Here is a 26,220-nt window from a genome sequence, read left to right as displayed (position 1 = left end):
CCAACATTTGGTTATTTCCGATCTGACGAAGAAGGGCAATCTTCGAAAGCTAATCAAGAAATGTATTAAGTTATGTCCAATAAAAAAGGTATCATCTTATTTTCTTTTCCATGTTTTATTTTGTTTTATTTCTATTGATTACACTTGTTGCTTAAAACAATCTCATATAGGTTGAGATCTCAGAAAATGTTGATTTTACTATCTCTGTTTCTAGATATCCAACTTACAGATATGCAAAGAAGAGACATTCACAAACTTCAAAGGATTTCCTTGAACATTTTAAAATCTATCAAAATGGTTATTTTCACATGCCTATGTTGGGGGTTTATCCAGTGTACTTCCAAAGTCTAGATTATACTTCGCTAACTTAGTGGGTTCTCTAACAGTAGGTGTGTCAACTCAGTTGCTCTTGGAATATTTGACTCAAGCAGGAATCCAAAGGTGGCATCTTTCCGATTTGAGAGGACTCAAGTAATTCAGGAAGGGAAGGAATCGAAGTTTTCCCCCATTCCCAAATGACCTGCTGCAGGGTTCTGTGTTATTCCCTCTTATTTAATGTGTATAGGGGCCCAGTAATACCACTAGGGGAAAACTTTGCAAATGATATGACAGTCCATGTGATAAAGATCAGGCTCATGTATTTCCCTAAGTGCTGTGGCAGATTGGGAAGAGGCCTTTACCTGGGTATCTTACTAAAGAGACCCTGCTAATTTCTATATACTATCCAGCAGCTGCTGTGCAGAGCTCCTGTCTAGGAGTGTCAGTGCCGATTCCAACAGGCACTTCAAAGGATACCCACTGACATCAAACGAGGCTTTTCTGTTCCCTGTCCTGCTCCTTAGCATCAACTTAGAGACCACATAGATTTACATTTAGATGGGGAAGCGGAAATCCAAGTTGAAGACTTCAACTCTCACCTGCAGGCCCAATGGATAAACATGTGGGCCCGAGAAGTTCTAAGAGACTGCCTATGCCAGAGGTACTCTTACCATTTAGAGCTTCTTTAAGTTCTCCTGACTGTACTCCTCCACCCCTTTCCTTTATCCAGTGAGGTGGGGACCTCCCAAGGAGGTATCCCTTCTGTTGGAGTAAGCCAGGTGATAATGTCTTCAAGTAATTTCCTTCGTTAAACTGCCTTCAATTTTATAAGTCACTTACTCCAGGCAATCACCTCAATTTAGGGGAATAACCAGAAAATTACTTTGAAAGATTTGTGGGATTCAAACCAATTAACTTAAAGCTGTTATTTCCCAAAATGTGACCTTTTCTCAGGAAGTGGTGGAAAAATTGACTAATATGGATTCTAATCTTGATATACTGGATAAACATATGTCAGCTGTAGAAACACAGTCTACCTCTCTGCAAGCTATTTCTTTCTCAGCTATCAAGGATTTTTCATAATATTCATGTAAAGTTGGAAAGGATGGAAAACGCTAACCTGCATTTCTTGAATTGTCCTTTATCTCCTGAGATTTTAATTAGGAGATATTGGTAAAGAGATTCTAGGTTTAGCCACAGATGATAGTATATCAGTTTCTAATTGTTATTATTTACCAGATTTAAAAAAAAAAAAAGGATTACGTTGGATCAACAGGGTGTGAATCAATTAGTTTCCTCAGAAACAGATTTGATTGCCTTTCTACCGGATACTCAAAGATGTCATAAATACTAGATCTACTCTTTTGGTGACTTGGCAGTGAAAAGGTTAAGTCCTTGATTTTGAAATATTATTTTCAGAAAAATGGTGTGGTTTATTGTGGGGGCAAGGATTTATATTTTTCCTGATGTATCTACGGCAATTTAACTTAGACATAAAGCTTTTTTAGCTTTTAAGTCTAGAGTAGTAGCCCTAGAGCAGTGGTACTCAACCTTGTTGGGACACACACATGTGCCATCAAATATGTGGCAGATAGCAAGCCCTTGCTTTTTTTTAACAACTATTTGTGCCTGCGGGCTGGGGAGAGCACAGCAGGGAAACGGGTACTTGAAATCCACATAACTGGTCCTATCTGCTTCACCATTACTCACAGCGTTCACTGTTGCCACCAGCCCCAACTGGAAATGTTACAAGACCCAGCAGTCACCACCTTTCTTTGCATCATTTTCAGCAATAATGACTGAACAAAAAAAAAAAAATCCTTTATATATCATTCATGAACTGTGTGTCACGGATGTGAATATCGTCTTTCAGATGTGTCACAATAGCAGAAAGGTTGAGAAGCACTGCCCTAGGGGCCACCTTTTTCTGAAGTATCCTTGTAAATGTTTGCTTACTTTTTAGGGTAAACAGTATATTTTGGGGGATTCATTACAATTGAAGCAATTTCTTAAAGGTCGTGAGAAATAAAGCTTTACATTAACTGAATAAATGCTATATAGCAACACTGTAATATAATAGGTGTTAGAGCCTAAGTACATAAGTACACAAGTATTGCCATACTGGGACAGACCAAAGGTCCATCAAACCCAGGATCCTGTTTCCAACAGTGGCCAATCCAGGTCACAAATACCTGGCAAGATCCCACAAAAGTACAAAACATTTTATACTGCTTACCCCAGAAATAGTGGATTTTCCCCAAGTCCAATTTAATAATGGTCTATAGACCTTTTCCTTTAGGAAGCCATCCAAATCGGAGAAAATGTTTCTTCACTCAACGTGTAATTAAGATCTGGAATTCATTGCCAGAGAATGTGGTAGTTAGCTTAGCAGAGTTTTAAAAAGGTTTGGATGTTCACGACCTACTACACCACAATTCTCATGTTGTTAATTAGTGGGAGTGTAGTAGGTCGTGAACATTTGATATTTTGTAGCCCTGTCTTGTGAAAGGCATTGCCCTTGGAGTTCAGCCAGGAGAAACTTTTTTCTTTTAATAGTAAAAGACTTGGATATTTAGTCAGGGTATATAATATCTTTTTTAGGGAAAATATTAGCTGGGTGAATTAGATGGCTCCAGTTATAGCCTAAAGGGATAGTTACTGAAGGGGGAAAATAAAGGGTTTCACAGGATTAGGGGAGGGAAGGATAAGGATAGTTTCATCATTAGGCACGCTTTGCTTCAGGTGATAATACTTTTTCTTGAGAGTCAGTCCATCTGTATGCATAGGTTTGTTTGCTCCTGTGCCAACAGTGCTATGTGTAGGAACATGGAAAGAAGGGGCAAGGAGCCAGTGGCGTTCCTAGGGGGGAGGGGACGGTGGGTGCGGTCTGCCCCGGGTGCATGCCGCTGGGGGGGGGGGGGGTGCTGCATGCGCCTGTCCTTCCTTCGTTCCATGTTCCCTCTGCCCCGGAACAGATTCCTGTTCCAAGGCAGAGGGAGTATGGAACGAAGGAAGGACAGGTGTGCGTGGCACCCCCCCAGCAGCGTGCACCCAGGGGGAGGTTCTTTTGCGGGGGTCCTTTCACCGGGGGGGGGGTCGTGCTGCATCTGAGGGGGGGGGGGTGCTGCATCCGGGGGGCGGGGCGCATCGGCGATCCGCCCCGGGTGTCAGCCCCCCTAGGAACGCCACTGCAAGGAGCTCATCGAGCTACCAGAATCAGTAGGGACCCATGTGGCAGGCCGGCAGCCTGGGCCTCACCAACCAAATGAGTGGAAGGGGGAGAAAGAGCACACTGCCGAGTAAGCAGAGAGGTCATACACCGCCTGCCAAAGTAGTAGATGCTGTGGAGGGTGGGAAGACCTGCCCCTTCTAAACAAGGACAAACAGAGGATCCAGAACAGACCAGATGAAGAAAAGCCCAAGTGGTCCTTTTATTAAGCTGTGGTAAAGGCCATATTTAGGGACCCGTTTACTAAGCAGCGCTACGGGTGCAGTAGCATTTTTAGCACGTGTTAAACGCTAAAGGCACCCATAGGAATATATGGGTGTCTCTAATGTTTAGTGTATGCTAATTTTAGACGTGCGCTAAAAACTCTAGTGTGTCTTAGTAAACAGAGCCCTTACTGCGGTCATATTTATTTTATTAATGGCCAATGCTAATATTACTGTTAACGTGCAACCATTAAAAATAAAAAAATTACCATGTGAGCAATTACCACATCCTATTTTTGAGGTAGCAAGGGCTCGCACTTTAACCGTTGCTCTAATCAGTTAATGCATGGTAATGTAGATGCGCTAACTGGTTAGCGCAGAAATGTCCATCCTCTGCCCATTACACCCACTGAGAAAAAAATTTATATTTTTTCACATGGTTAGTGTGTGCCACAGTAGGCCTTTTTTGCTGCATTAAGCATGCGTTAGCGCTTAATGAAGCTCCATAACAAGGCCCCTCAATTCTTTATAGAAGTAAACTGTGACAATTAAAAACATATAAACAATGAACATATAATCCAAATTATATACTGATGCAAAATGGTACAAACCTGATTTTGTCAGTGAAAATTGGACCCACACAGCTGTGAATTTTGCCTTCTAGAGGCCTCACCTTGGAACTTACATCTGTTTTCCTTATCCGATATGTCCTTGTTTGCACTGCTTGGTCTCTCAGGGGTTCTTTTACTAAGCTGCGTAAGCACCTACAGGCACCCAACGTGCGTCAATTCCAAGTTACTGCCCGGCTACCGTGTGACCCAGGCAGTAATTTCATTTGTGTGTGTCCACTACGTATGGCGGAAAATATATTTTTTATTCTGGCGTGCGGCGAAAACTGGGCTGTAATCAGCATTGTACGTGTGTAACCACTCGCCTCCACCTACCCTCCTCTCTTCCTTCCCGTTCACATTAATTGATTTGATTTGCTTACTTTATTTATTTATTTTTTTTTGTCTATTAGATTGTAAGCTCTTTGAGCAGGGACTGTCTTTCTTCTATGTTTGTGCAGCGCTGCGTACGCCTTGTAGCGTTATAGAAATGCTAAATAGTAGTAGTAGTGTTGACCATTACTGCCCCGTTAATGCGTGAGACCTTACTGCTAAGTGAATGGACGGTGGTAAGGTCTCAGACCCAAAATGGACACGCACCAATTTTGATTTTGCCTTATGTCCATTTTTGGCAAAAAAATTTTTTAAAGGCCTTTTTTACAGGTGCGCTGAAAAATGAATCTGTACGCGTCCAAAACACACGCCTACACTAGAGCAGCCCTGGCTGTGGCCAGGACCCCTGAATCTCCTGGCCACAGCCAGAGACAGTCACCCTCCCATACCAGTTAGTAACTGAGGGAAAAAAACATTCCTTTTTTCGGTGGATGTGCATGTTATACTGGCCAGGCTCTGTTCATCCTATATAATAATTTGCACCTCCGTCTGGCTGCATGGGTTCGTAACACAGTTCCCATTGGTCCGCCCTGGGATGACATCACAGGGCGGACCAATGGGAAGTGAGAGGGAAGGAAACCCAGTAGCAGGGCCGGCCCTAGGGTCTCTGGTGCCCCCCTGCAGACTATCAGTTGGTGCCCTCCCCCCCCCCCATCTAGCATCTCCTTTCTCTCTTCTCCCTCCCTGCCCCCTTTTCCAGCCCAGTGCGATTCTCCTTCGCCCCCATCCCCCTCCCATTTATGGCCACCTGCTCGCCCTCTTCTCCGACTCCCCCCAACATCCCCCTTTTTCTTCCTGCCACCCTGCGTGGTTTAAGTCTTTTTTAATTTACCTCCGTCCCAGCGGCCGCGTCATTTCAAAGCCCTGCCCGTCTCTAGCCTTTCCTCCTTTCATGAGTTCGTTCCCTCAGAGTCCCGCCCTCGAGGAAAGAGGAAATGACATCAGAAGGCGGGACTCTGAGGGAACAAACTCACGAAGGGAGGGAAGGCTAGAGACGGGCAGGGCTTTGAAATGACGCGGCCGCTGGGACGGAGGTAAATAAAAGATTTAAACCCTCAAGGGCAGTGCGGTATGGCGGTGCAGTGCCGCAGTGGCGCCCTGGAAGGCAGGCGCCCCCCTGCGGTGCTTACCCCGCTTACTGGGTTTCCGGCCCTGCCCAGCAGCAGCCACCTGAGGTGAGTAAACAATCGCCCCCCCCACCCCCACGAGTTCCATGACCCCCTCCCTCCCTCCCTCCCTCCCTCCCTCCTTCCACTCCCGGCCATCCGAGTTCCACGGGCCCAATCCAGTCCGACGGCCCCACTCCCATCCGAGTTCCACGCCCCCCATTTCCTCAGATTTCCGCCGCCCAGCGCCTCCCTCCCTCTCTCTAATGGGCTGCAGAGTCTCCTGTAGATGATTGTCCTATAGAACTAATGCCACCAGTTAAAGCAGAGGGATTGGAATTTGTGTCATCTGCCCTGTTTGAGCACTATTTCTTGATTGCAGGACCCATAATCTGGTTCACGTACAGCTTATCTGAGCTTTCATTGCCTGCACATCAGACTTCAGGCCGGAAATCTGCTGCTCGATTGCTGTATTGTCTTGCATTATGCCTGTCATCTTCTCAGCAATGTGCCGCAGTGCTACCTGTATCTGACAGCTGTCCTCTGCTCTCGACTCCTGTTCCCACTGCTCCATGAGCTGACGATTCTGCTCTATGAGTCTCTCAGCCACTACCACCAACTGATCTCATCTCCTGGCATGTTGCCGCTGCCTTGGACCATCTCCTCCTGCATCCCTGTCATCCCCAGCCACATTGAGAATCTGGACTACTTATTTCTAATGTTTTCCTACTTGTTAAATTGATTTTAAACCATTCAGTTAGTAGCTCAGTTAATACAACAGTTGTAACAGCCACATAATTGATTTTTTACTTTCAATTGCTTAATTATCTAATGTTATCTTAATGTTTTAAATACATTTAAACTGCCTTCTAATGCATTATCTGGCAAGATTCAGATGTTATTTTAATATCTGCAGTATAGCTGAACTGCCCTGCATTTACTTTGCATATGATTACTTCTATAAGAATATCTTCAGTTGTCTAGAGTGCACTGACATATATCAAAAAATTTTTTGTAACTGCACTCTTGCTATACACTCTGTGAAAAATTGCACAATGCTGATATATATCATCTAATTTATTATAAATTAGCCTCAATAGCCCAGGGAACCATTAATTAGGACTCCACTGCATTGGCCTGTATCATGGGCTCCTCCTCTCATCCGAAAAAACATCCACAAGTAAAAAAACTCCCTACATAAGGAAGAAAAAGATCTTGTGAATAAAAAACGGATGGAGGGGTGTTTTGATGAATTAATTCAAATATCAGTGTAACTATAAGTGCATTATATCACAGAGAGTATTAAATGGAAGTAAAGAAAATATATATATGTGATCACTTCGCAATCCTCTTCAAATCGTATACTGAAGCGGTATTCAAAAAAAGAGAAAGAGAACCCTCATTCATTCATTCATTGCTTGGTAAGAATCATTTTGCAACATTGAAATACACCACTTATCTTAAAGCTTAGAGGTGTTGTCGTTTATGTCCACTAGAAACCATCCACCAAAAGCAATGGAAATCGGTTCCCCGACTCTAGTTCTTATCCTGCAGTCATCTACATCGGTTGCGAAGTGAAGTAAAATATTTAAACGTGGGAAGAGCAGAAAATCTGCTCAGCCGTAATATCTTCTATGTTCTCGACAGCAAGGGTCCCCACTGTTTCGCGTTCTTCATCAGGAGAAATATCCATAAACAATTAAATCTGTTTCTTTTCTATCCATCGCGATTACTTCTAAAATGTAACTTATTTTAAATCAATGGGGAATTTGGTTTATTAAACAAACAAAAAAAATCATGTTCAGTAACTGAAGCAGCGAGTAATTTACACTCTTTAAGACAGTGCTTCCCAATCTTTCTGTATCTGTGACCACAGGAGTCAGCTCCGTGGGTGCTGAGCTTCCCCAATATTGAGCAAACGTCTTGATTGTGTCCAGGGAGAGGTCATTTTCTATTAGTTTTAGTACCCCCAATCATTTTAAAAAAGTTGACTCCTATGTCTGTGACCCCATGATTGTGACCAAATAGAATTGTGTGACCCACCTGGAGGTGCAGGATAATGATGTATCTATAGACAGCCCATCAAGGTCATGACCCCAAAGGCAGGTTTTATGACCCCATTTGGGGTCCCGACCCACACTTTGGGAAGCTCTGCTTTACGAGCTCATTGTTCAGAGCTTAAACCATCTGTGTGAATTACAGGGCACATTGAAATACCGCCATTATAGAACATTCTAGAATATTTACCTTTCTCTGATTTTACTTTACCTGTGATCAAGGTACTGTCCTTTGGCATTAACAGTCTCACTTCATGACCCCTCTCATGCAGAACACGGGAGATCTCATTAAAGATAAGATAATGGCTGCCTCCTGTTAATATATAAGAAGCAATAAGAAGTTGAACATAGCCAGACAACAGATTTTGGGTGGGCCTAGGGAAGAAGTAGGTGGGCACCAATTGCTCTCCCCCCAACCACCACCCAAAAAATATCTCAGCTGGTGGGAAAACGCTTCTTTCTACCTTGGCAATATGCAGCAGGCATGCGCTGAAAACTGAACATACGCCGGTATCATGGAGAGTAGCGTTTTTGTTACCATCTGGAGGAAGTCTTCAGCTGGCCAAGCTTGGGATCCCACAGCTACCACTAAATGTGTGCTACTGTTGGGTGGGCCTGAGCCCTAAGGCCCACCCAGGCCCACCTGTGGTTACGCCACTGATATATGGAGCCAAAAAAAAAAAAAAAAAAACTTGGCATGGCTTTGTGGGAGATGGTTCCATAAAAAAAGGAGCATACCAGAAAAAGCCACAAGCCCTCGTAGATGACAACCACGCCTGGGCCACTGGAGGAAGTATCAACAAAGCCAAACCCTGAGACCAAAGGGCTCTCGAAGGGAACAAATGGTTGTAAGAATGCTGTATAGAACACTCGATGTATCAAAGTCAGGGGCTCTTTTACAACGCGGCGATAAGCCCAGCGTGGGCTTACTGCTCGCTAAAAGGAAAGTACCGCTGGGCTACCACAGCAGCCCAGCGGTAGTTCCCATCCCCAGTATGTGTCATATCTGGCACTACAAGTAGCGCTGGTCTGTACCTGGCGGTAATTGGGCAGTGCTGCTTGCTGCCTGGTTACCATCAGGTTAGTGCGGGAGCTCTTACCACCACCTCAATGGGTGGCAGTAAGTACCCCCTCCCCCCCCAAAAAATGGCCGCGCGGCAAGTGCTTCACTTGCCGATTGGCCATTTCCTAAAAAAAACAAAGACCTGCCTTTTACCCTCTGCAGCGGGGCCTCAGAGCGCAGGCCCCTTTTTCCCCACAGCTTCGTAAAAGAGGCCCTCAAAAAACATAGGCCTAAACTCGGGGGGGGGGGGGGGGGGGGGGGAGGCAATGATACTGTACATACAGTGGGGGTCACATGATCTCTCTGAGTTAACCTACCCAAAAACCTAATCCCCGCATTCTACACAAATGCCATACATTAGGGGACATTCTGTGAACTTATTAGGTCATATATTTAAAAGAAATCAGAAAAAAATATTTTCCACTCAACACACAATTAGCTCTGGAATTTGTTTCAGATGATGTGTTTAGCGCAGTTAACATAGCTTGATTTAAAGAAAGTTTTGGACAACCTCCTGGAGGAAAAATTCATAAATCAAGCCTCCCCTCATAGTCTGATCCCCTGGGAATGTCAGTGAAAGACAGGATGTCTCCTAACACCTGTGCTTCGGAGCAATAAAGCGGACCAGAATCTGCACAGGAAACAATAGAAATATACCACTGTGCTAGTTCACAGGAATTCACACTTCCTTGGTGAATCAGGAGCAGTGGCGATCCTAGGTTGGCTGCCACCTGGAGCGGATTGCCGCTGCGCACCCCCCTCCCCTGGATGCAGCAGCGTCCGTCCCCCCAGGGTGCAGCATGACCCCCCCCTGGTGCATCAAGCCCCCCCGCGCAATGACACCCCCCTCCCTGGCGCATCAAGCCCCCCCCCCCCCCCGGTGCATTCTTGGATGCTGGAGGGTGTAGAGAGCAGCCGCGCGCCTGTTGGCTCCACTGGCTACCTGCTTCCTCTGCCACAGAACAGGAAGTAACCTGTTCCGGGGAAGAGGGAACCAGCGGAGCCGACAGGCGCGCGGCTGCTCTCTGCACCCTTCAGCAGCGTGCACCCGGGGCAGACCTCCCCGACCGCCTCGCCCTTCCTACACCACTGATCAGGAGATATAAGTTCACGGCAAACCAAATTATATCAGAGCCCAGTGTGTGGGAAAATAATTCAGTATTTAAAACCCCAGAGAGGGACAAAGACAGAGAAGCATACATTCACACACAAACACACACCCTCCCACCTGCATCCATTCCACCCCCATATGGACTCTCATTCACTGAATGGCATCAGGCAGACCTTGAGACACACTGAAGCACTGATGTATTACCTTTCTACCCTAAGCTGTAAGCTGACTTCTATATAAAACTACCTTTGGCCACACCACACTTATGTGTTGTATTATTGTGCTACAAACCCTCCTGTCCCTAAAAAAGGAACTCAGAACCAGACAAAGCCACAGGCTGACATCTGACCTGTGGGAGGACATCTTACATCTCTTATAATAGCCATACTGGATCAGACCAATCATGGTCCATCTAGCCCAGTATCCTGCTTCTAACAGTGGCCAATCCAGGTCACAAGTACCTGGCAGAAACCCAGTTAGTAGCACTACTCCATGCCGTCGGGCAAGTGATGGCAATAGACAAAGCCTGGAGGTTGCAGCTAAAGACGGATGTGCCAGCTAACCTGTGTGGCAAGCAATGGCAATGGACGGAGACTGGAGGTTGCGGACAGAGGGATGTGCCAGCTAGCCTATAGGGTCTTTTATTTCTTAGGTACGCCCAGTTTCCGTTTATCAGAGGCTGACCAAAATTTGGTTTTGGCTTTGATGCCAAAACTGGCCCCAAATTCTCCATTCAGCCTTGTTTCTGTTTCAGCTGAAAATGTCAGTGCATTTTCGGCTAAAACTGAAAATGTTTGTGTTATGTTTATGGCTCTCCTCCCCCTCTGAACCAAAGAAGCTCCCACATCTTCCCTTCCCCCCCAAACAAAAGAAGCCCTCCTCCTGGACCCACCCATAGACTTCCCTTGGACCTACTGTACCACACTGTTGGTCTAGTGGCTAAGAGTGATCCCTAGTTGCTCCTGCCCATGCCATCTCCACTGTCAAAATGGAGGTCATGGCATGGGCAGCAGCTGGAGGTCATGGCAGCCATTCTGGAATTGGAGATGGCAAGGATAAGAGCTGGAGGGTGAAACCAAATCTGTGGCTGAAATTCACCACTTGGCTGATCACAAGCTCTACCCTCCCACCTCCCATAGGCTCTCTCCAGGTCTACCTTATAAGCCCTAGTGGTCTAGTAGCCTCTTAAGGGCTTGAGCAATCTCCAGTCACTCTTGCCCATGCTGACTCCGCAGTCAAAATAACTGCCACAACCTCATGCTCCTGCCCCGACTAGCCACTAGACCATAGACCATCAGGATGGTAAGATGGGCCCGGGAAGGGGGGGGGGGGGGGAGGTGTCAGCCTCAGAGGAGGTGGGGAGTGGGGGCTGGGCCAGTTTGTGTTTAGCCAACCAAGCAGTAAATTTCAGCTGCAGATACACTTTTGGTCACCCTCCACCATATATGGCCAGCTCCTTACAGCCTCTTCCTGAAACTCCACTTCTCAAAACTCAGAATCCTTCTCATTCACTGAACGCATTCCTTAGAGAACCCTAGCATTCACACTTCGCTAGTTGTATTTCTTCCCTCTCATCCCCTTCTTTCCAGAGGAACAAGCTCTCAAAACAATTTTATTTATTTATTTGTTACATTTGTACCCCACATTTTCCCACCTATTTGCAGGCTCAATGTGGCTTACATAGTACCGTGAGGAGTTAGTCGCCTTCGATGATGAAACAAATACAATGTGATGATGAGGCTCACCTCCTCTTGAAGAAACTGAATAACACGCACAACACTTTTCTGCCCCCTGAGTTCTCCTGCTTGCTGTACTGGGCTTAGGTAGCTTCCACAGGGCAACTACCCTCTCTCCCTGCACTCTGCCAATGCCCACACCTTAGGCAATCTTCAGGAAAGAGCACCTTTCTCACAACAACTTGTCTCAAACCTTCTGGCTGTGGGACCCTTCTGTGCTCTTTTTCTAAGTTACAGTGCCTCTTGGGGATCCTACTTTAACCCCCCCCCCAAAAAAAAATAACCTGGCATTGGGGGGGGGGGGGGGGGGGAACTTATGGTCCTAGAGACTCTTCTCTCCTGGACTCATGGAATGCAGCTTTCCTTCTCTCCCTGTCTCTTTAGACTCAGGGAATGCAGATTCTTTTCACCAAAGAAGTAACAACAACAACAAACAACAAAAACAATTCTCTTTAACCTTTGCTCTTAGCATGTAGAGATAGTTAATTAGTATAGCTGATAGCACCTGATCTCCTGGAACTGGACTCCTAGTTAAACAGCTAATCTCCTGCTGCAGCTCCACTTTTCCTCCAGGCTCCTCCCCCAGCCTGGTGAGGCTGACTGCATCAGATGAAAACAAAGCCTTTGCAAGTCCCAAGGAACACCAAACACACAGTGAAGATGACAAACCCACACAAGACAGTGCTCTATGTTCTTTTATTCTCAAGATCCATGACTCGACATGGGCTGTGTTTCAGCTGTTAGGCCTGTATCAGGAGTCTAAAATAAAACCATTCAAAATAAATAAAACCATAAAAACTTGAGACAAATACTCATGAACCAATCATCATAAAAAGATTTAAAAAAGCAATCTACTATAATAAAACTCACCCTCAACGTTCTGAAGACAACGTTCTGAAGTCACTCAGTCACTCACTGAAGGGTTCATGGATTCATGGTGGTGAAGCCAGAACACTGACCATGTCTCTCTGCCCCGCCCTCGCATGACGGACCAATCAGAAAAAACACCCTCAACATTCTGAAACACAAAGGACCATCACAACACCGTTCCCAGGCAACAGTAGGCAATGTAAGACGGACCAATCAGAGGAAACTACGTGACAATAAGGGAGGAGCATTCCCCAGCAGAATGGCTCATTATCTGTGCAGCACGGAGAGCACAGAACCACCGCTGGAACGAGAGAAGAATATTCCTGCTGTGGGTATGTGCAAAAATAGACCGGGGGAGGGGGGGGGAGAAATTTTTAAATGCCTAATGCCAGTACTGAAGAGTGCCAGAGGGCCTATAGCACAGACTATATTTGGGATCGCTTGACATGGAGTCAGAGGAGCCGGAAAACAACGTGCCCGTCACCATCTGGGACGTGGGCGAACAGGACAAGCTGCGGCCCAGCTGGAAGGATTACCCGCGACCCAGCCAGCAACAAACAGCGACCAAGGAAGGGGGATGAGTACTCCTTCCCTGCCTAGGAATCGCTGGAGACTGGCTGCCAAACTAATGAAACAACCGCACACCGACGCACCACCTCCATCATCAACAACCTGCACACACACCGCACCCTCACACACACACAAAAAATAACTCTGTGACACATACACACACACACAAAAAAACCACATGCTAGCGCCCGTTTCATTGGTTTCGGAAACGGGCCTTTTTTACTAGTAAAAAATAAAATCTTGTATCAAATAACATAACAAAGGAAGACAAGATAATCACCTATTAAAATTTAAGATGCATCACAAACATTTAAGTAAAAAGCAGAGAAAACTATATATTACATAGCTCTTGTGAACCCCCCCCCCCCCAGAAAGCTGTTAAGACCCCTACTAGAGAACAAATATGTATCAACCTATTCCATCATATATCACAGAAATATATATAGAGCACAGAGCTGCATAGGAACCCTACTAAAGAACTGGTGTACATTAGCCATTACCACTATCCGTTCATTATACACAAAACAAATGTTAACCACAGAAATTATGCAAGTCCCCGGAACTAACAAAAAAAAAGTGACATTTTAAATATGCAACCACCACCAACTGAAAAATAAGCAACAAACAATAGGGCTCTAAGGGAGTCTTTTACTAAAGCTTAGCTCGAGTTATCTGCAACAGGGTCCATAGGAATAAAATGGAAATACTTTTAAAACAAATAGGAGGAAATATTTTTTCACTCAAAGAATAGTTAAGTTCTGGAACTTGTTGCCAGTAACAGCGGTTAGCGTATCTGGGTTTAATAAAAAGTTTTGGACAAGTTCCAGGAAGAAAAGTCTATAATCTGTTATTGAGATGGACATGGGGGAAGCCACTGCTTGCCCTAGGATTGGTAGCCTGGAATGTTGCTACTAATTGGGTTTCTGCCAGGTAATTTTGCCCTGGATTGGCCACTGTTGGAAAAAGGATACTGGGCTAGATGGACCATTGTCTGACTCAGGATGGCTATTCTTATGTTCTAAATATGCTTGGAGGGATATGTGGAAAAGGCAAGTGGATAACAAAATGTATGCCATCTCGTTTTGCAACTTAAAATTATTACATAAATAGGACAACTATAAACCATGCAGGCAAAATTATCTATAAAAAACAAACAAATGCGTGACAAGCATAAAAATGAACAAAAAGGTGATAAAATACATGATCAAAACTTCTAAACCAGATTCAAGTGAGAAAAGTGATTAAAATATATTGCATTGCTGATAAGGCTGAATAATACCAATGTGAATACAGTGTCTTATTCATTCACTAGTAAAAAAGGCCCATTTCTGTAAGAAATGAAACAGGCGCTATCAAGGTTGTCCTCTAATGGCAATTATGTTTTTAAGGGAACTGTTAGGAGAGAGTATGTGTGAGAGAGTGAATGAGTATGTGTCAGAGAGTGAGTATGTGTGAGAGAGAAAGAGTGTGTGTCAAAGAGAGACAGTGTGTGATTCAGAGACAAAATGTGTGTGTCTGTCTGTGTGAGTGAGTGTAGTTTGTGTCCCGTGTGCACCAATTATGCTGTTTCCCCTGCATTCATCCATATGCAGGATCTCTCCCCTGCCCCCTCCATCCATCGTGGTGCAGCAGTTCTCACACACCTCCCCCCTCCGAGTTCCAGGTCCCCCTCCCATTTCCATTCCCTCCCAGTTCCAGGCCCTCCTCTCTCCCTCTCTCCCTCCTTTCCCCCCTCCCTCCGAGTTCCAGGGTCCTTCCCCCCTCCTTCCGAGTTCCAGGGTCCTTTCCCCCCTCCCTCCCTCCCTCCCAGTTCTAGGGTCCTTTCCCCCCCCCCTCCCATCCAGTTCCAGGGTCCCTCCCAGTTCCATGGTTGTCGTCCCTCCCTCCCTCCCTTCCAGTTCCAGGACCCCTCCCTCCGATTTTTTTAAACTGATCTTCACTCACCAAGTCGGCGTTATGGCAGCAGCAGTACAAGGCACGCAGGCTCGGCCCGTCTCTCTGTCTTAGCTCTGGTCCCGCCCTCATTTCCTGTTTCCACAAGGGCGGGACCAGAGCTAAGACAGAGAGACGGGCCGAGCCTGCGTGCGTTGTACTGCTGCTGCCGTAATGCCTACGTGGTGAGTGAAGATCAATTTTAAAAATCAGAGGGAGGGAGGGGGCCTGGAACTGGAGGGAGGGAGGGGGCCTGGAACGGGAACTGTCAGTGAAGCGGCTCTGAAGCGGCTCCTGCTCTTCTTTTCTTCTTCTTTTTTTCCGGTGCCGTTGTGTGTGGAATGTTTCTGCCCACTCCCGCTGTTCTTCAACTGTCAATGAAGCGGCTCCCGCTCTTCTTTTTGCCGGTCGCGCGCTTCCTGCGTCTCTCACTGGGATCATAACCGCCTCCTGACATCAGGCAAGCAGGGTTCTAGTGCTGGCCAGTGACGTCAGCAGGTGGTTACGATCCCAGTGAGACACATTTGAACGTTCAAGGAGCAAATTATTTTATTAGATGTGAAGAGCAAAAAAGCAGCCATACCAAAAAGGACAACAACAAATATTCCCCTGTCAATTGTACTCAATATAGCGTAAAATTAAACAGTATAAACATATATTTAATGGTAGAACCAAAAACAGTAATACAGCACCCAAAAGGAAAGCAGAGACAGCTGTGTAACAAATATGGATAAACAGTACTCTCTTCTTTTCTCAAGGCAGCAGCATTTCCACAACACAGGCAAAACAGAGAATCTGCCATGCGGTGGAGGACTGCCAGCTTTAGCCTTCCTACTGGGGTCAAAGGTTAAACTCCTAGATAAAATTTTACTAAAAACACTAAATAACTCAGCCATAAACAATAAAATAAAAGCAAAAGAAGTGTTAAAACTATTCTGGAGGGACTTAAAATACTTTAAAAAGAGATAATAGTGCCAAAAAAAAAAACTTGACGAAAACGGTATAGGGTATTCACCACAAGGTGTATGAGAAGAGACTTGATGACCTGAAGATGTATGCTCTAGTGTTCTCAACCTAGTCTTTGGGACACAAATAGCCAGTGAGATTTTCAGGATATCCCCAATAAATATGCATGAGTCAGATTTGCATATAATGAAGGCAGTGTATGGAAATCTAGCTCATGCATATTCATTACGATATCCTGAAAATCTCACTGGCTAGGTGTCTCAAGGACTGAGTTGAGAACCCCTGTCCTAGAGGAAAGGAGGGATAAGGCTGATTTGATACAGATGTTTAAATATTTGAAAGGCATTAATATACAGTACAAGCAAACCTTTTCCAGAGAAAGTGGTAAACTAGAGAACATGAATTGAAATTGTGGGGTGGGGGTGGGGGGGAAGAAAGAGTCGACTTAGGAATAATGTGAGGAAGTACTTTTTCATGGAGAGGGTGGTAGGTACCTGGAATGCCTTCCTGTGGGAGGTGGTGGAGACGAAAGTGGTAACAGAATTTAAAAATGCATAGGATAAACACAAAAGGAATCCTATATGGAAAAAGAACGGGATCACTTAATGGTGCTTAGATAGCAGCTCCAATAAATGGGTAGTAAGGCCAGTGCTGAGCAGACTGCTACTGTATGTGTCCTGATTATGGCTGGACAGATCTGGACGAGCTGGAATGGGGCTTTGATGGCAACTCCAGTGGTTGGGGAGTAAGGCCAGTGTTGGGAAGCCATCTATGGTCTGTGCCCCGAAAATGGCAAAGACAGGTTTGCATATGTAATATTGCATCATACCATCAGTTTATCTTGTTGGGCAGGCTGGAAGGACCGTAAAGGTATTTCTTTGCCACCTTCTACTATGTTACTATGAAGAGCATTTTCGATATGATGTCCAAGTCTGACTTTGGACATTTTGCTAAAAACGTCCAAAAGTACAGAATATAGCCATTTTCAAAACAGAAAAATGTCTCTCTTTTTCTTTCGAAAATGGCTATTTGCTAGATGTTTGTGTGCTCTGTGCATTTATCTTTTTGGTCCATTTTCGAAAAAAAAAAAAAAAAAAGAATCCAAGTGAAAAATGTACAAACTCAAGCCACGGGGATGTAGAAGTCATCCGTATTCTTAGTAGACTGGCCAAACAGACATCCCAGGAGAGCAATAAATAAATACTTCCAGGTACACATATCACCATTGCTCCCTTATCTTGTCTGCTGAGCCCCCCAAAATCCACTACCTTCAACTGTACACCATACAATAGCCCTTATGGGTGAAGGGGGCACCTATATGTGGGTACAGTGGGTTTCTGGTGAGTTTTGGAGGACTCACAGTTTCCACTGTAAGGGGGAGGTATGGGCCTGGGTCCATCTGTCTACAGTACACTGCACCCACCACTAGACTACTCTAGGGACCTGTATGCTGCTCTAATGGACCAGAGTATCACATCTGAGGCTGGCATAGAAGTTGGTAATGTTTTTAATCACATTTTTGGGGGGTGGGAGGGGGGTCAGTGACCACTGGGGGAGGTCATAGTAACATAGTAACATAGTAGATGACGGCAGAAAAAGACCTGCACGGTCCATCCAGTCTGCCCAACAAGACAACTCATGTGTGCTACTTTTGTGGATTCCCTCCAATGGTCATTTAGGGCACCTTTCTTCATTATAAAAACAGGTTTAGCTCAAAATGTCTTAGTTTTACTCCTGGATGGTTTTGATTTGTTCCATTATGGCAGAAAAATGTCCACGAGTTATGAATGCCCAGATTCCACCTTTAACACACCCCAGACATGCCCCCTTGTGATTTAAATGCACTTCTGACGGACTGGAAAAATGTCTAAAAATTGGTTTTGAAAATACCAATTTGGATGGCACTTATTTTCAAAAGAGAAAAATGTCTGAAAAGTGGCACAAAGTGCCAGATGGAAGTTTCTCACAAGAAACATCGAAGTTGTGATTTTTGAAACTCAGATTTCAGAAGGTTTTCTCTGCAGTTCATCTAAATCACAAGAGACTATGTTGGGGGCATGACTTGGGCGGTCAAAGATTACCCATTTCAATCATGACTAATTTACAAAAAGGTGCTCTTACTGACCAGCTGATCACTGGAGAGATTAAGGCATGATCCCCATTCCACTCTTAATCCCCAAGTAGACTGAGCACTCTCACTGGCCAAAGATGTGAAAGTAACAATACATACCACGCTCTGTAACAGCTTCAGATATTATCACCATTCCTATTACAGCAGCAAGTTGGTCCCAGGAGTAAGCTAGTGGTCAGTGCAGTGGACTGTAGAAAAAGGGACCAAGGTCCATATCACACTCTAACTAGTACACTTGTGGTGGAAATTTGATCCTTTCAAATCCCACAAAATGCCAACTGTACCTAAAGATAGGAGACACCTGGAGACCTGAGAGTTTTTGTAGTGATGTATAGTCAGATACAATAGGTTTTTAGATGTAATTAGATTGTAAGCTCTGTCGAGCAGGGTCTGTGTCTTCATGTTCAAGTGTATAGCGCTGCGTACCTCTAGTAGCGATATAGAAATGATAAGTAGTAGTAGTAGTAGATGTTCCTGGAGGACTCGCAATACAAAATAAACATGCTAAGGTGGAATTTGTACTTGGGTCCCTTTATGTGAAGTCCACTGCACTGACCACTAGGCTACCCTTATGCTCTGCTGGGATGTTTGTGTGGCCAGGTTATTAGGAATGGGGTCACACAGCCATCCCTATGGCTTCATTTTGTGTGTTTTAATCTAGGACTATTTTTTTAATGGGACTTTAAATAAATATGTACTGAGGACAACACTGTCTGAAAATTAGAGATTTTTGAAACAAAAACAAATGTTTTTCCAGTTCAAACATTGCTATGTTCAGGATGAGAAGTTTAGATGTTTACATGTGTATTCTTCAACATTTTAACTGGAGACTGTTCAAGCTATGTAGTGGCATATGTGGAGTTTAAAGATCTCAGGAGAAAACAGAAGATCACCCTATTTCTCACCTTTTGCGGTTCCTTCTCCTAAGGCGATAAAAATATTTGGTTTATTTAAGCAACTGATGATGTCTCAGACTCCAAATATTTGGAATTCCTTTGCTTTAAAAGTAGAAGACTTGAATAGCTACGATAATTTTCAGAAACATTTGAAGGCCACTCTAACAGATTTGTCAGTTAACTGTTGCTATTCAACTAGATGGTATAAGTGTAATTCCCGAGGTTTGTCTCAGTAAATTGTTTGTAATCTTTTGTAAACTGCCTAGAACATTTGGGTTAGGCGGTCTAGAAATGTAATGTAATGTAATTGGACTTTGAGATTCATATTGAAAATGCCCCACACATTACACGTTAACTGGGATTAAAAGTTTAGAGAAAGTTCCCGGAGGATAAGTTTGCAAACCTTTTTCTAGTAATGTAGATTTGGGACAGCCACCTTCTACCTCTGGATGTGAACAAAAAATGGACCTGTTCCTTGGAACTCAGCCAGATGCTTCTGACCTGGGTTTGACCACTGTCAGAGACAGGATACTAGGCTCAATGGATCTTTGCTATTTTCATCTGTGTTAGTTGATTAGATGATTTTAGTTCTCCGTTTTGTTTTGAGACTTGTGTTTTACTATTTTGTATGTTTTCTGAACTCTGCCTTGGGTACAGGTGGAATAAAAGTTAAACTAAAGTGATTAAAAAGCATGTGAAGTTGACAAAGAATTTGAAAAAGAAAAGCATCCATTTGTCTCCACAGAAGACAGACTGAAGGTGCTGCTGCACAACGAAAATGCAAAGGAGGTATGGTGTGCCTACACAAATCCAGTATTTAAAGCCCAAACTACTACTTCTACCTATCATTTCAAAGTGCTCAACTACAGAGGCTCTCAAATCATAGCCAATGCTGTGTATGTGTCTGTCCAGAACGCAGGAACCCCAACCCTAATAATTTGAGTTCTGACTCAGAAAGGCTAAAGGCTTAACACCTGTGCATCTTGTCTGCATAAATGGACAGACAAATGGAAAGGAGATGATGGAGCAAAAAAGAAAAAGAAAAAGGCAGCTAAAAAGTAAGACGACAAAATGAGAATAGTAAGATAAAAGGGGAAAGAAGTGCTAAACAAAGAAGGTGGAAAAAGTTTGTTTTCAAGCTGAGATTAAACTTTTTAAGGCATTTGATTATAGAAGTGTGCAGTTTCTCTTCCTAGTTCTCAGATCATCTGCTTAACATTTAACCGAAAGTGTAATAAAGTTAGTAATATTTGGTGAGGAGTTGGGGGAAGAGAGAGAGAGAGAGAGAGAGAGAGAGAGAGAGAGGTTCCGATCTGAACTCTCAAGTTACATCCAACACTTGCCCCTGTACTTCAGCTCTGGGGCACCGCGGGCAGATCCAGATCTCTGGCCGAACCACCCCAGCATTAAGATTCCCCAAAAGTGCTTAATTTAGTCATCAAAAGCGAGATGGAAGCCCTCAACCCGCAGGTGACCGACACTCTGCTTCCCTCCCTGCTCGTGGCATGCAAAAGTTGTAACCCGAACCTGCCTGCACAGTGGTCTCCCCTCACTCACTCACCCACAAAGGACAGGCTGAGGATTCTGGCAGCCTCAGGCAGCACGAAAAGCTGCAGAAAGACCAGAAGTACTGGTTCAGCTCTTCTCATCTTGCCGTGGCCACCGAAGGAGAAACTAAACCTGACTAGGGCAGGTCGGTGAACTTTTAGCACCGTCTCCCTCCCCCTTCTCCCTCTCATTTGGCCGGTTTAAAGAAACACCACTGCTTTCTTCCTAGCCATAGCGTTGCTCTACTAGAGCAATGGTAACCAAATTTATGGTAGTTATTTTGTGTCACTAGTATTTTTGAAAAACAGATGTGTTTGTCCATTAAAAGCTGTGTGTGTGTGTATATATATCTATTATATATGTATATATAGGTAGGTGTGTATGTACACACACATATATGTTTATAGATACACAGAAAGAGAAAGAGAATTGATGGACCCATGGATGGAGGGGAAAGAGAAAAGAAAGAGAGAGAGAGAGGGGAAGAGATATTGGACTACATGGGCAGGTAGGGAGGGAATATTCCCTTACCCTTAATTGTTCTGTCTGTCTTATCTAGATTGTAAGCTCTTTGAGCAGGGACTGTATTTTTTTTTGTGTATGGTGCACAGCGCTGCGTATGCCTTGTAGTCCTATAGAAATGATAAGTAGTAGTAGCGTTGACCTTTATCGTTTATTCTTTCGAATTCAGTGGAAATTATACGTGTAGGGGCTACTTCTATAAGTGAGTGCCTTCATTTAGGGGCCTGGATGTTGGGTGATGAGAACTTATTCTAAAGCACGGGGGTTCTTCTCAATCCAGTCCTCAGGGCACACCAAGCCAGTGTGGCTTTCAAGATATAACATAGTAACATAGTAGATGACAGCAGAAAAAGACCTGCACGGTCCATCCAATCTGCCCAACAAGATAAACTCATATGTGCTACTTTTTGTGTATACCCTACCTTGATTTCTACCTGTCTTTTTCAGGGCACAGACCATATAAGTCTGCCCAGCACTATCCCTGCCTCCCAACCACCAGCCCCACCTCCCACCACCGGCTCTGGCACAGACCGTATAAGTCTGCCCAGCATTATCCCCGCCTCCCAACCACCAGCCCCGCGAGGTGCAAGCGGAAAGGGAAGGGGAAGCGGGGGAGGGCATCTTCCTTGTCTTCTGTTTCTTCCTCTTCCTCTTTTACCTCCTCATCTTCTTCTCAGGGCGAGGGCAGCGCGTAGTGAGGGGCAGGGCTTGGGGCATGGGGGAGGAATCGCGGGGACCACCGGCCTTAGTGGCACTGTCAGAGCTTTGGGAGCAGGTGCCACGCGCGCTGCGGAGGAGGATTAGGCAGCAGAAGTGCATCGATATATTTTGTTTGCTGGAGGGCAGGGGGCAGCGGAAGATGCCAAAATGCGACAAACACCGGGATGAGGGCCCGCAGGAGCGCAAAGTCCCCAAAACGGTGGTTAACTGGATTTGATCCTTTTTGCGCATGGCCAGCGTATAGGGACGGCGTGACCAGGGTCAGTACGGCCCGTTGTTGTCGTACACGGATTCAGTTTTGGACGCCTTTCAGCGCTTTGGGGGATGGGCTTGGTTGAACTACGACAAAGCCTTCCGGGACAAGATGGAGGAGAACCTGCATATGACATGGGGGACACGAGACATCAATCTATGGTTGGTTCACATGGCGCCTCGTTCAATGGCGACAGGGGGGCTAGGAAGAGGGGGGTTCGCTCATCCGTCTGCGGGTCGGTCCTTTCGAGCCGGGGGAAAGGGGGAGGGCGGCACTGCAGGGGGCGGATTCAGTCCAGCATCTGAGGTATGTTGGCGGTTCAACAGGGCGACGTGTCCATTCCCGGACTGTAAGTTCCGCCATGCCTGTGCCGTTTGCGGGCAGGGCCACGCCGCCGTCAGAAGGACATTCATATGTCCGAAAAAGGGGGCAGGGGGGACACCCGCGGGAAAACAGTAGTTGGTTGGCAAGAGCTCCCACACCGGTGTTGGTGTGATGCTGCCATGGCTCTGTCAATACCCAGTAAAAGGGGCGGCGGAGGTACTGGAGAGGGGTTTTACAGAGGGTTTTCTGATTCCATACCAGGGGAGGGTGGTCATTAATTGGGTCCGAAATTCGGTGTCGGCTGCATGGCTAAGGGAGGTGTTGCGGAAAAAGTTGGCGGAAGAGATACAGTTGGGCAGGATTGCTGGTCCGTTTGTCGGGTGGACCTTTTCACCATTCATGCTCTCCCCGTTGACGGTAATCCCAAAATGGGCACCGGGAAAATACCGCCTGATTCACAATCTGTCCTACCTGCTGGGCGGTTCCGTGAATGTGGGTATCCCAAAGAAATGTTGCTCGGTGCATTACATCTCATTCGATTGTGCGGTGGGTTTGGTGTGATGGTGCGGTAGGGGAGCGTGGTTGGCGAAGGTAGATATCGAGGCGGCCTTCCGTCTGTTACCGGTACACCCGTCAGCATTCCCTTTACTAGGTTTTCAGTTTGAAGGGTCCTTTTATTTCGATCGTTATTTGCCGATGGGTTGTACAGTCTCCTGTGTTTATTTCAAGCGTTTCAGCTCCTTTGTGCATTGGGTGACTGCGCAGAAGGCTGGGTTAGACACTCTGGTGCTCTATCTCAATGATTTCCTGTTCGTGGGGGCCTGCGATGGGGTGGATTGCGGGCAGTTGCTGGATGTTTTTAATGGAAGTTGCTGCGGAATTCGGCATTCTGCTGGCCTTGGATAAAACTGAGGGTCCGGCGGTAGTCCTGACTTTCCTGGGTATCGAGATCGACAACAAACAGACGGTAACCCGGTTGCCGCAAGAGAAGGTAGGGCAGCTGGCCGAGCAAATTATGGCTCTAATGCAGGCCAAGAAGGTCACATTGGGCGCTGTCCAGTCCTTGTTGGGAGTCTTAATTTTGCGTGTCGGGTCATCCCGATGGGGCGGGCATTTTCCCGGCGCCTAGGGGCAGTGACATTGGGAGTGCTGCAGCCGCATCACCATGTGCAACTGTCTGCGGGGGTGCGCAGTGATCTCTGGATGTGGTTGGAATTCTTGTCGACATTCAATGGCACGTTAGCAATTCAGAGTGAGGAGGTGTCCAATGCTGCCCCACATTGTGGACAGATGTGGCCGGGGGATTGGGTTTCGGGGTGTACTGCGTGGGGGCTTGGTGTGCGGCCCTGTGGCTGGAGAGTTGGGTGGTGACAGGAATAAAGAAGAACATCACCTTCTTAGAGCTGTTTCCGTTTGTGGTGGCTTGCGAGTTGTGGCCGGGGCGGCTAAGGAATAAGAGTATTTTGCTGTGGTGTGATAATCAAGGGGTAGTAGAGGTGGTGAACAGGCAATCGGCACGTTGTCTGCTGGTGAACTCCTTGATGAGGGGATTGGTGCTGCGTTGTTTGCGGTTGAACGTGCACCTGCAAGCCAGGTACGTCCCAGGGCGGGCGAATCGCGTGGCTGATACGCTGTCTCGCTTTCAATTTCAGACTTTCCAGGCTCTGGCACTGGAGGCGGACACCAAGGGGCAGCAGATGCTGGAGCAGCTTTGGCAACTAGGAGACCGGAGGTCTAGAAGATGATGAAGGCCTCAGTGGCGCCGACTACATGGTCAGCGTATGTATGCGGTATGACAGAGTGGCGGGCTTTCTCAGGAGTGAGGACTGGGCAGAGGGGCGGGCATCCAACGAGCTTTTGGCTGCGTACATCGTAACGGCCGAGGCACAGGGCTGCTTCCGCAGTGCGGTCCAGCGGAATTTAGCGGGTTTTGCGTTTTTCTGCAAGGCTTTAGGAATGGGGTACACCCTGCAGTCGTTTCTTGGTTTGCAGTTCCTTAAAAGGTTGGGGTAGGTCGTCGCCGCAGGTAGCGGATGAGCGACGACCGATTACACACAGCTTGTTAGTGTAATTGCTGCAGGTAGTGGGGAGGGTGATCGTGTCTGCTTTCGAGGCAAAGCTCTTTCGAGCGGCCTTTGCACTGGCATTCTACGGGGCGTTTCGGGTAGGAGAGTTGGTGGAGCAGCGTAGGGCAGTGTCGGTGTCTTCGGGGCTGCTGCGAGAGAATATGTGCATACAGGGTGGAGTGCTGCACATCAAATTGTTGTGGAAGACTGACCAGAGAGGGGTGGGGAGTTCAATAGTGTTGAAGGGGGTCCCCGGCCCGGACTCATGTCCCATGTCCTTGCTCGAAGCCTATTTGGAGGTTCGACCCGGGGGCCCATCCTCTCTACTAGTGCATGCGGATGGCTCAGTTTTAACGGGATATCAATTCACAGCAATACTTCACCGCTGTCTCGAGGGTGTGGGGGAAGACCCGAGTCAATTTGGCACGCATTCATTCCACATTGGGGTGGCGACGAGTGCCAGTCAGGCTGGGTTGGAGGCGGATGCCATTCGATGCATTGGCAGATGGACTTCAGGGGCCTATCGAGGGTATATTAGGCCTTAGAGAGTGGACGGGGGGGGGGGGGGGGGGGGGCGCAGACTTCGTGTTGCCTTGAGCTGTCCTGGCTTGCTTTGCTTTACAGTTGTCTTTCTTTTGTTGGGGTCTTTTGAGGTTGGATAGGAGTGTCATCGATCGCCCAATGTTGTGGTTGGCCCTCCCTTTTAGATGCTGGAGGTTGCGCATACTCCGTATGGATTGTGAGACATTCCTTCATCCACTGGGCTGGCGTCAGGGTGGTGAAGCGGCCAGGAGAGATTCACCTAGGACTGGCACAGCGAGGGATCAAAATATCTTGGTGGGGAGAGCGCGGCATGCGGTGGTGTTAGCTTCTACCTTTGCTATATCAGTTGCACAGCAGACCCAGGCACCCACAGATGCTGCTCATTCATTTGGGGTGCAACGATGTGGACGGCTGGATGGGCAAGAGGCTCATTGACACCATGCAGGAGGACTTGCGTTTGGTAATGGACTGGTTTCCTCATGCCAAGGTGGCCTGGTTGGATATTATACACAGGCCAGCCTGCCTCCTGTCGCACAAGTGGCGACAGGGTGTAAGTAAGATAAATCACCAGGTGGACATTCGGGTCATGGCAAGGGGGGGGGGGGGGGGATCCAGATTATGCACGGTTGGGTTTACACTACGTGTACTGGGCTATATGCAAGGGATCTATGTCTGAGGCGAGGGTGGTGGTTATCCCTAAGCCAGGAAAAGACCCCCAGGGAGCTGCGGATCGTATAGGCCCATTTCGTTATTGAATGTGGATGTGAAGATAGTGACAAAGGTACTGGCTAATAGGCTGGCTAGAGTGTTGCCCAGGCTAGTGAATGTGGACCAGGCGGGATTTATTCCCAGAAGGCAGGTAGGGGATAATATTAGGCGCACTTTGAATTTGATATGTGAAGCACAGAGGGGAGGTAGGGGGATGATTTTGTTGGCCATCGATGCGGAAAAGGCCTTTGATAGGGTTAGTTGGGGATTTTTGTGGGCAGTGTTAGAGCGGATGGGCTTGGGGGGCAATTTTTGTAAGTGGCTGGCAGCCTTATTTGATAATCCAA

The 26,220-nt window shown here is 46.3% G+C and overlaps 1 protein-coding gene across 2 annotated transcripts in view; it reads right to left on the bottom strand.

The window, feature by feature from the left end:
• UGT3A2 (UDP glycosyltransferase family 3 member A2) overlaps positions 1 to 20,846 on the bottom strand; it is a 47,484-nt gene extending 26,638 nt beyond the window's left edge. For both annotated transcript variants that reach the window (XR_003940976.1, XM_030193036.1), the window contains exons 1-2: positions 20,751 to 20,846; positions 8,126 to 8,227 (exon numbers count right to left, since the gene is read on the bottom strand). Coding sequence is in view for 1 of the 2 variants with exons in the window: in XM_030193036.1 (XP_030048896.1) it covers positions 8,126 to 8,227; positions 20,751 to 20,838 (190 nt within the window). In the remaining variant the exon portion in view is untranslated. The remainder of the gene's footprint in view (positions 1 to 8,125; positions 8,228 to 20,750) is intronic.
• Positions 20,847 to 26,220: the final 5,374 nt, after the last annotated feature.

The sequence above is a fragment of the Microcaecilia unicolor genome, chromosome 2, assembly GCF_901765095.1.
Source record: "Microcaecilia unicolor chromosome 2, aMicUni1.1, whole genome shotgun sequence".
NCBI classification, from domain to species: Eukaryota; Metazoa; Chordata; class Amphibia; order Gymnophiona; family Siphonopidae; genus Microcaecilia; species Microcaecilia unicolor.
Note: the sequence above shows the minus strand (reverse complement) of the source record. Positions and strands in the feature narration are given on the sequence as shown.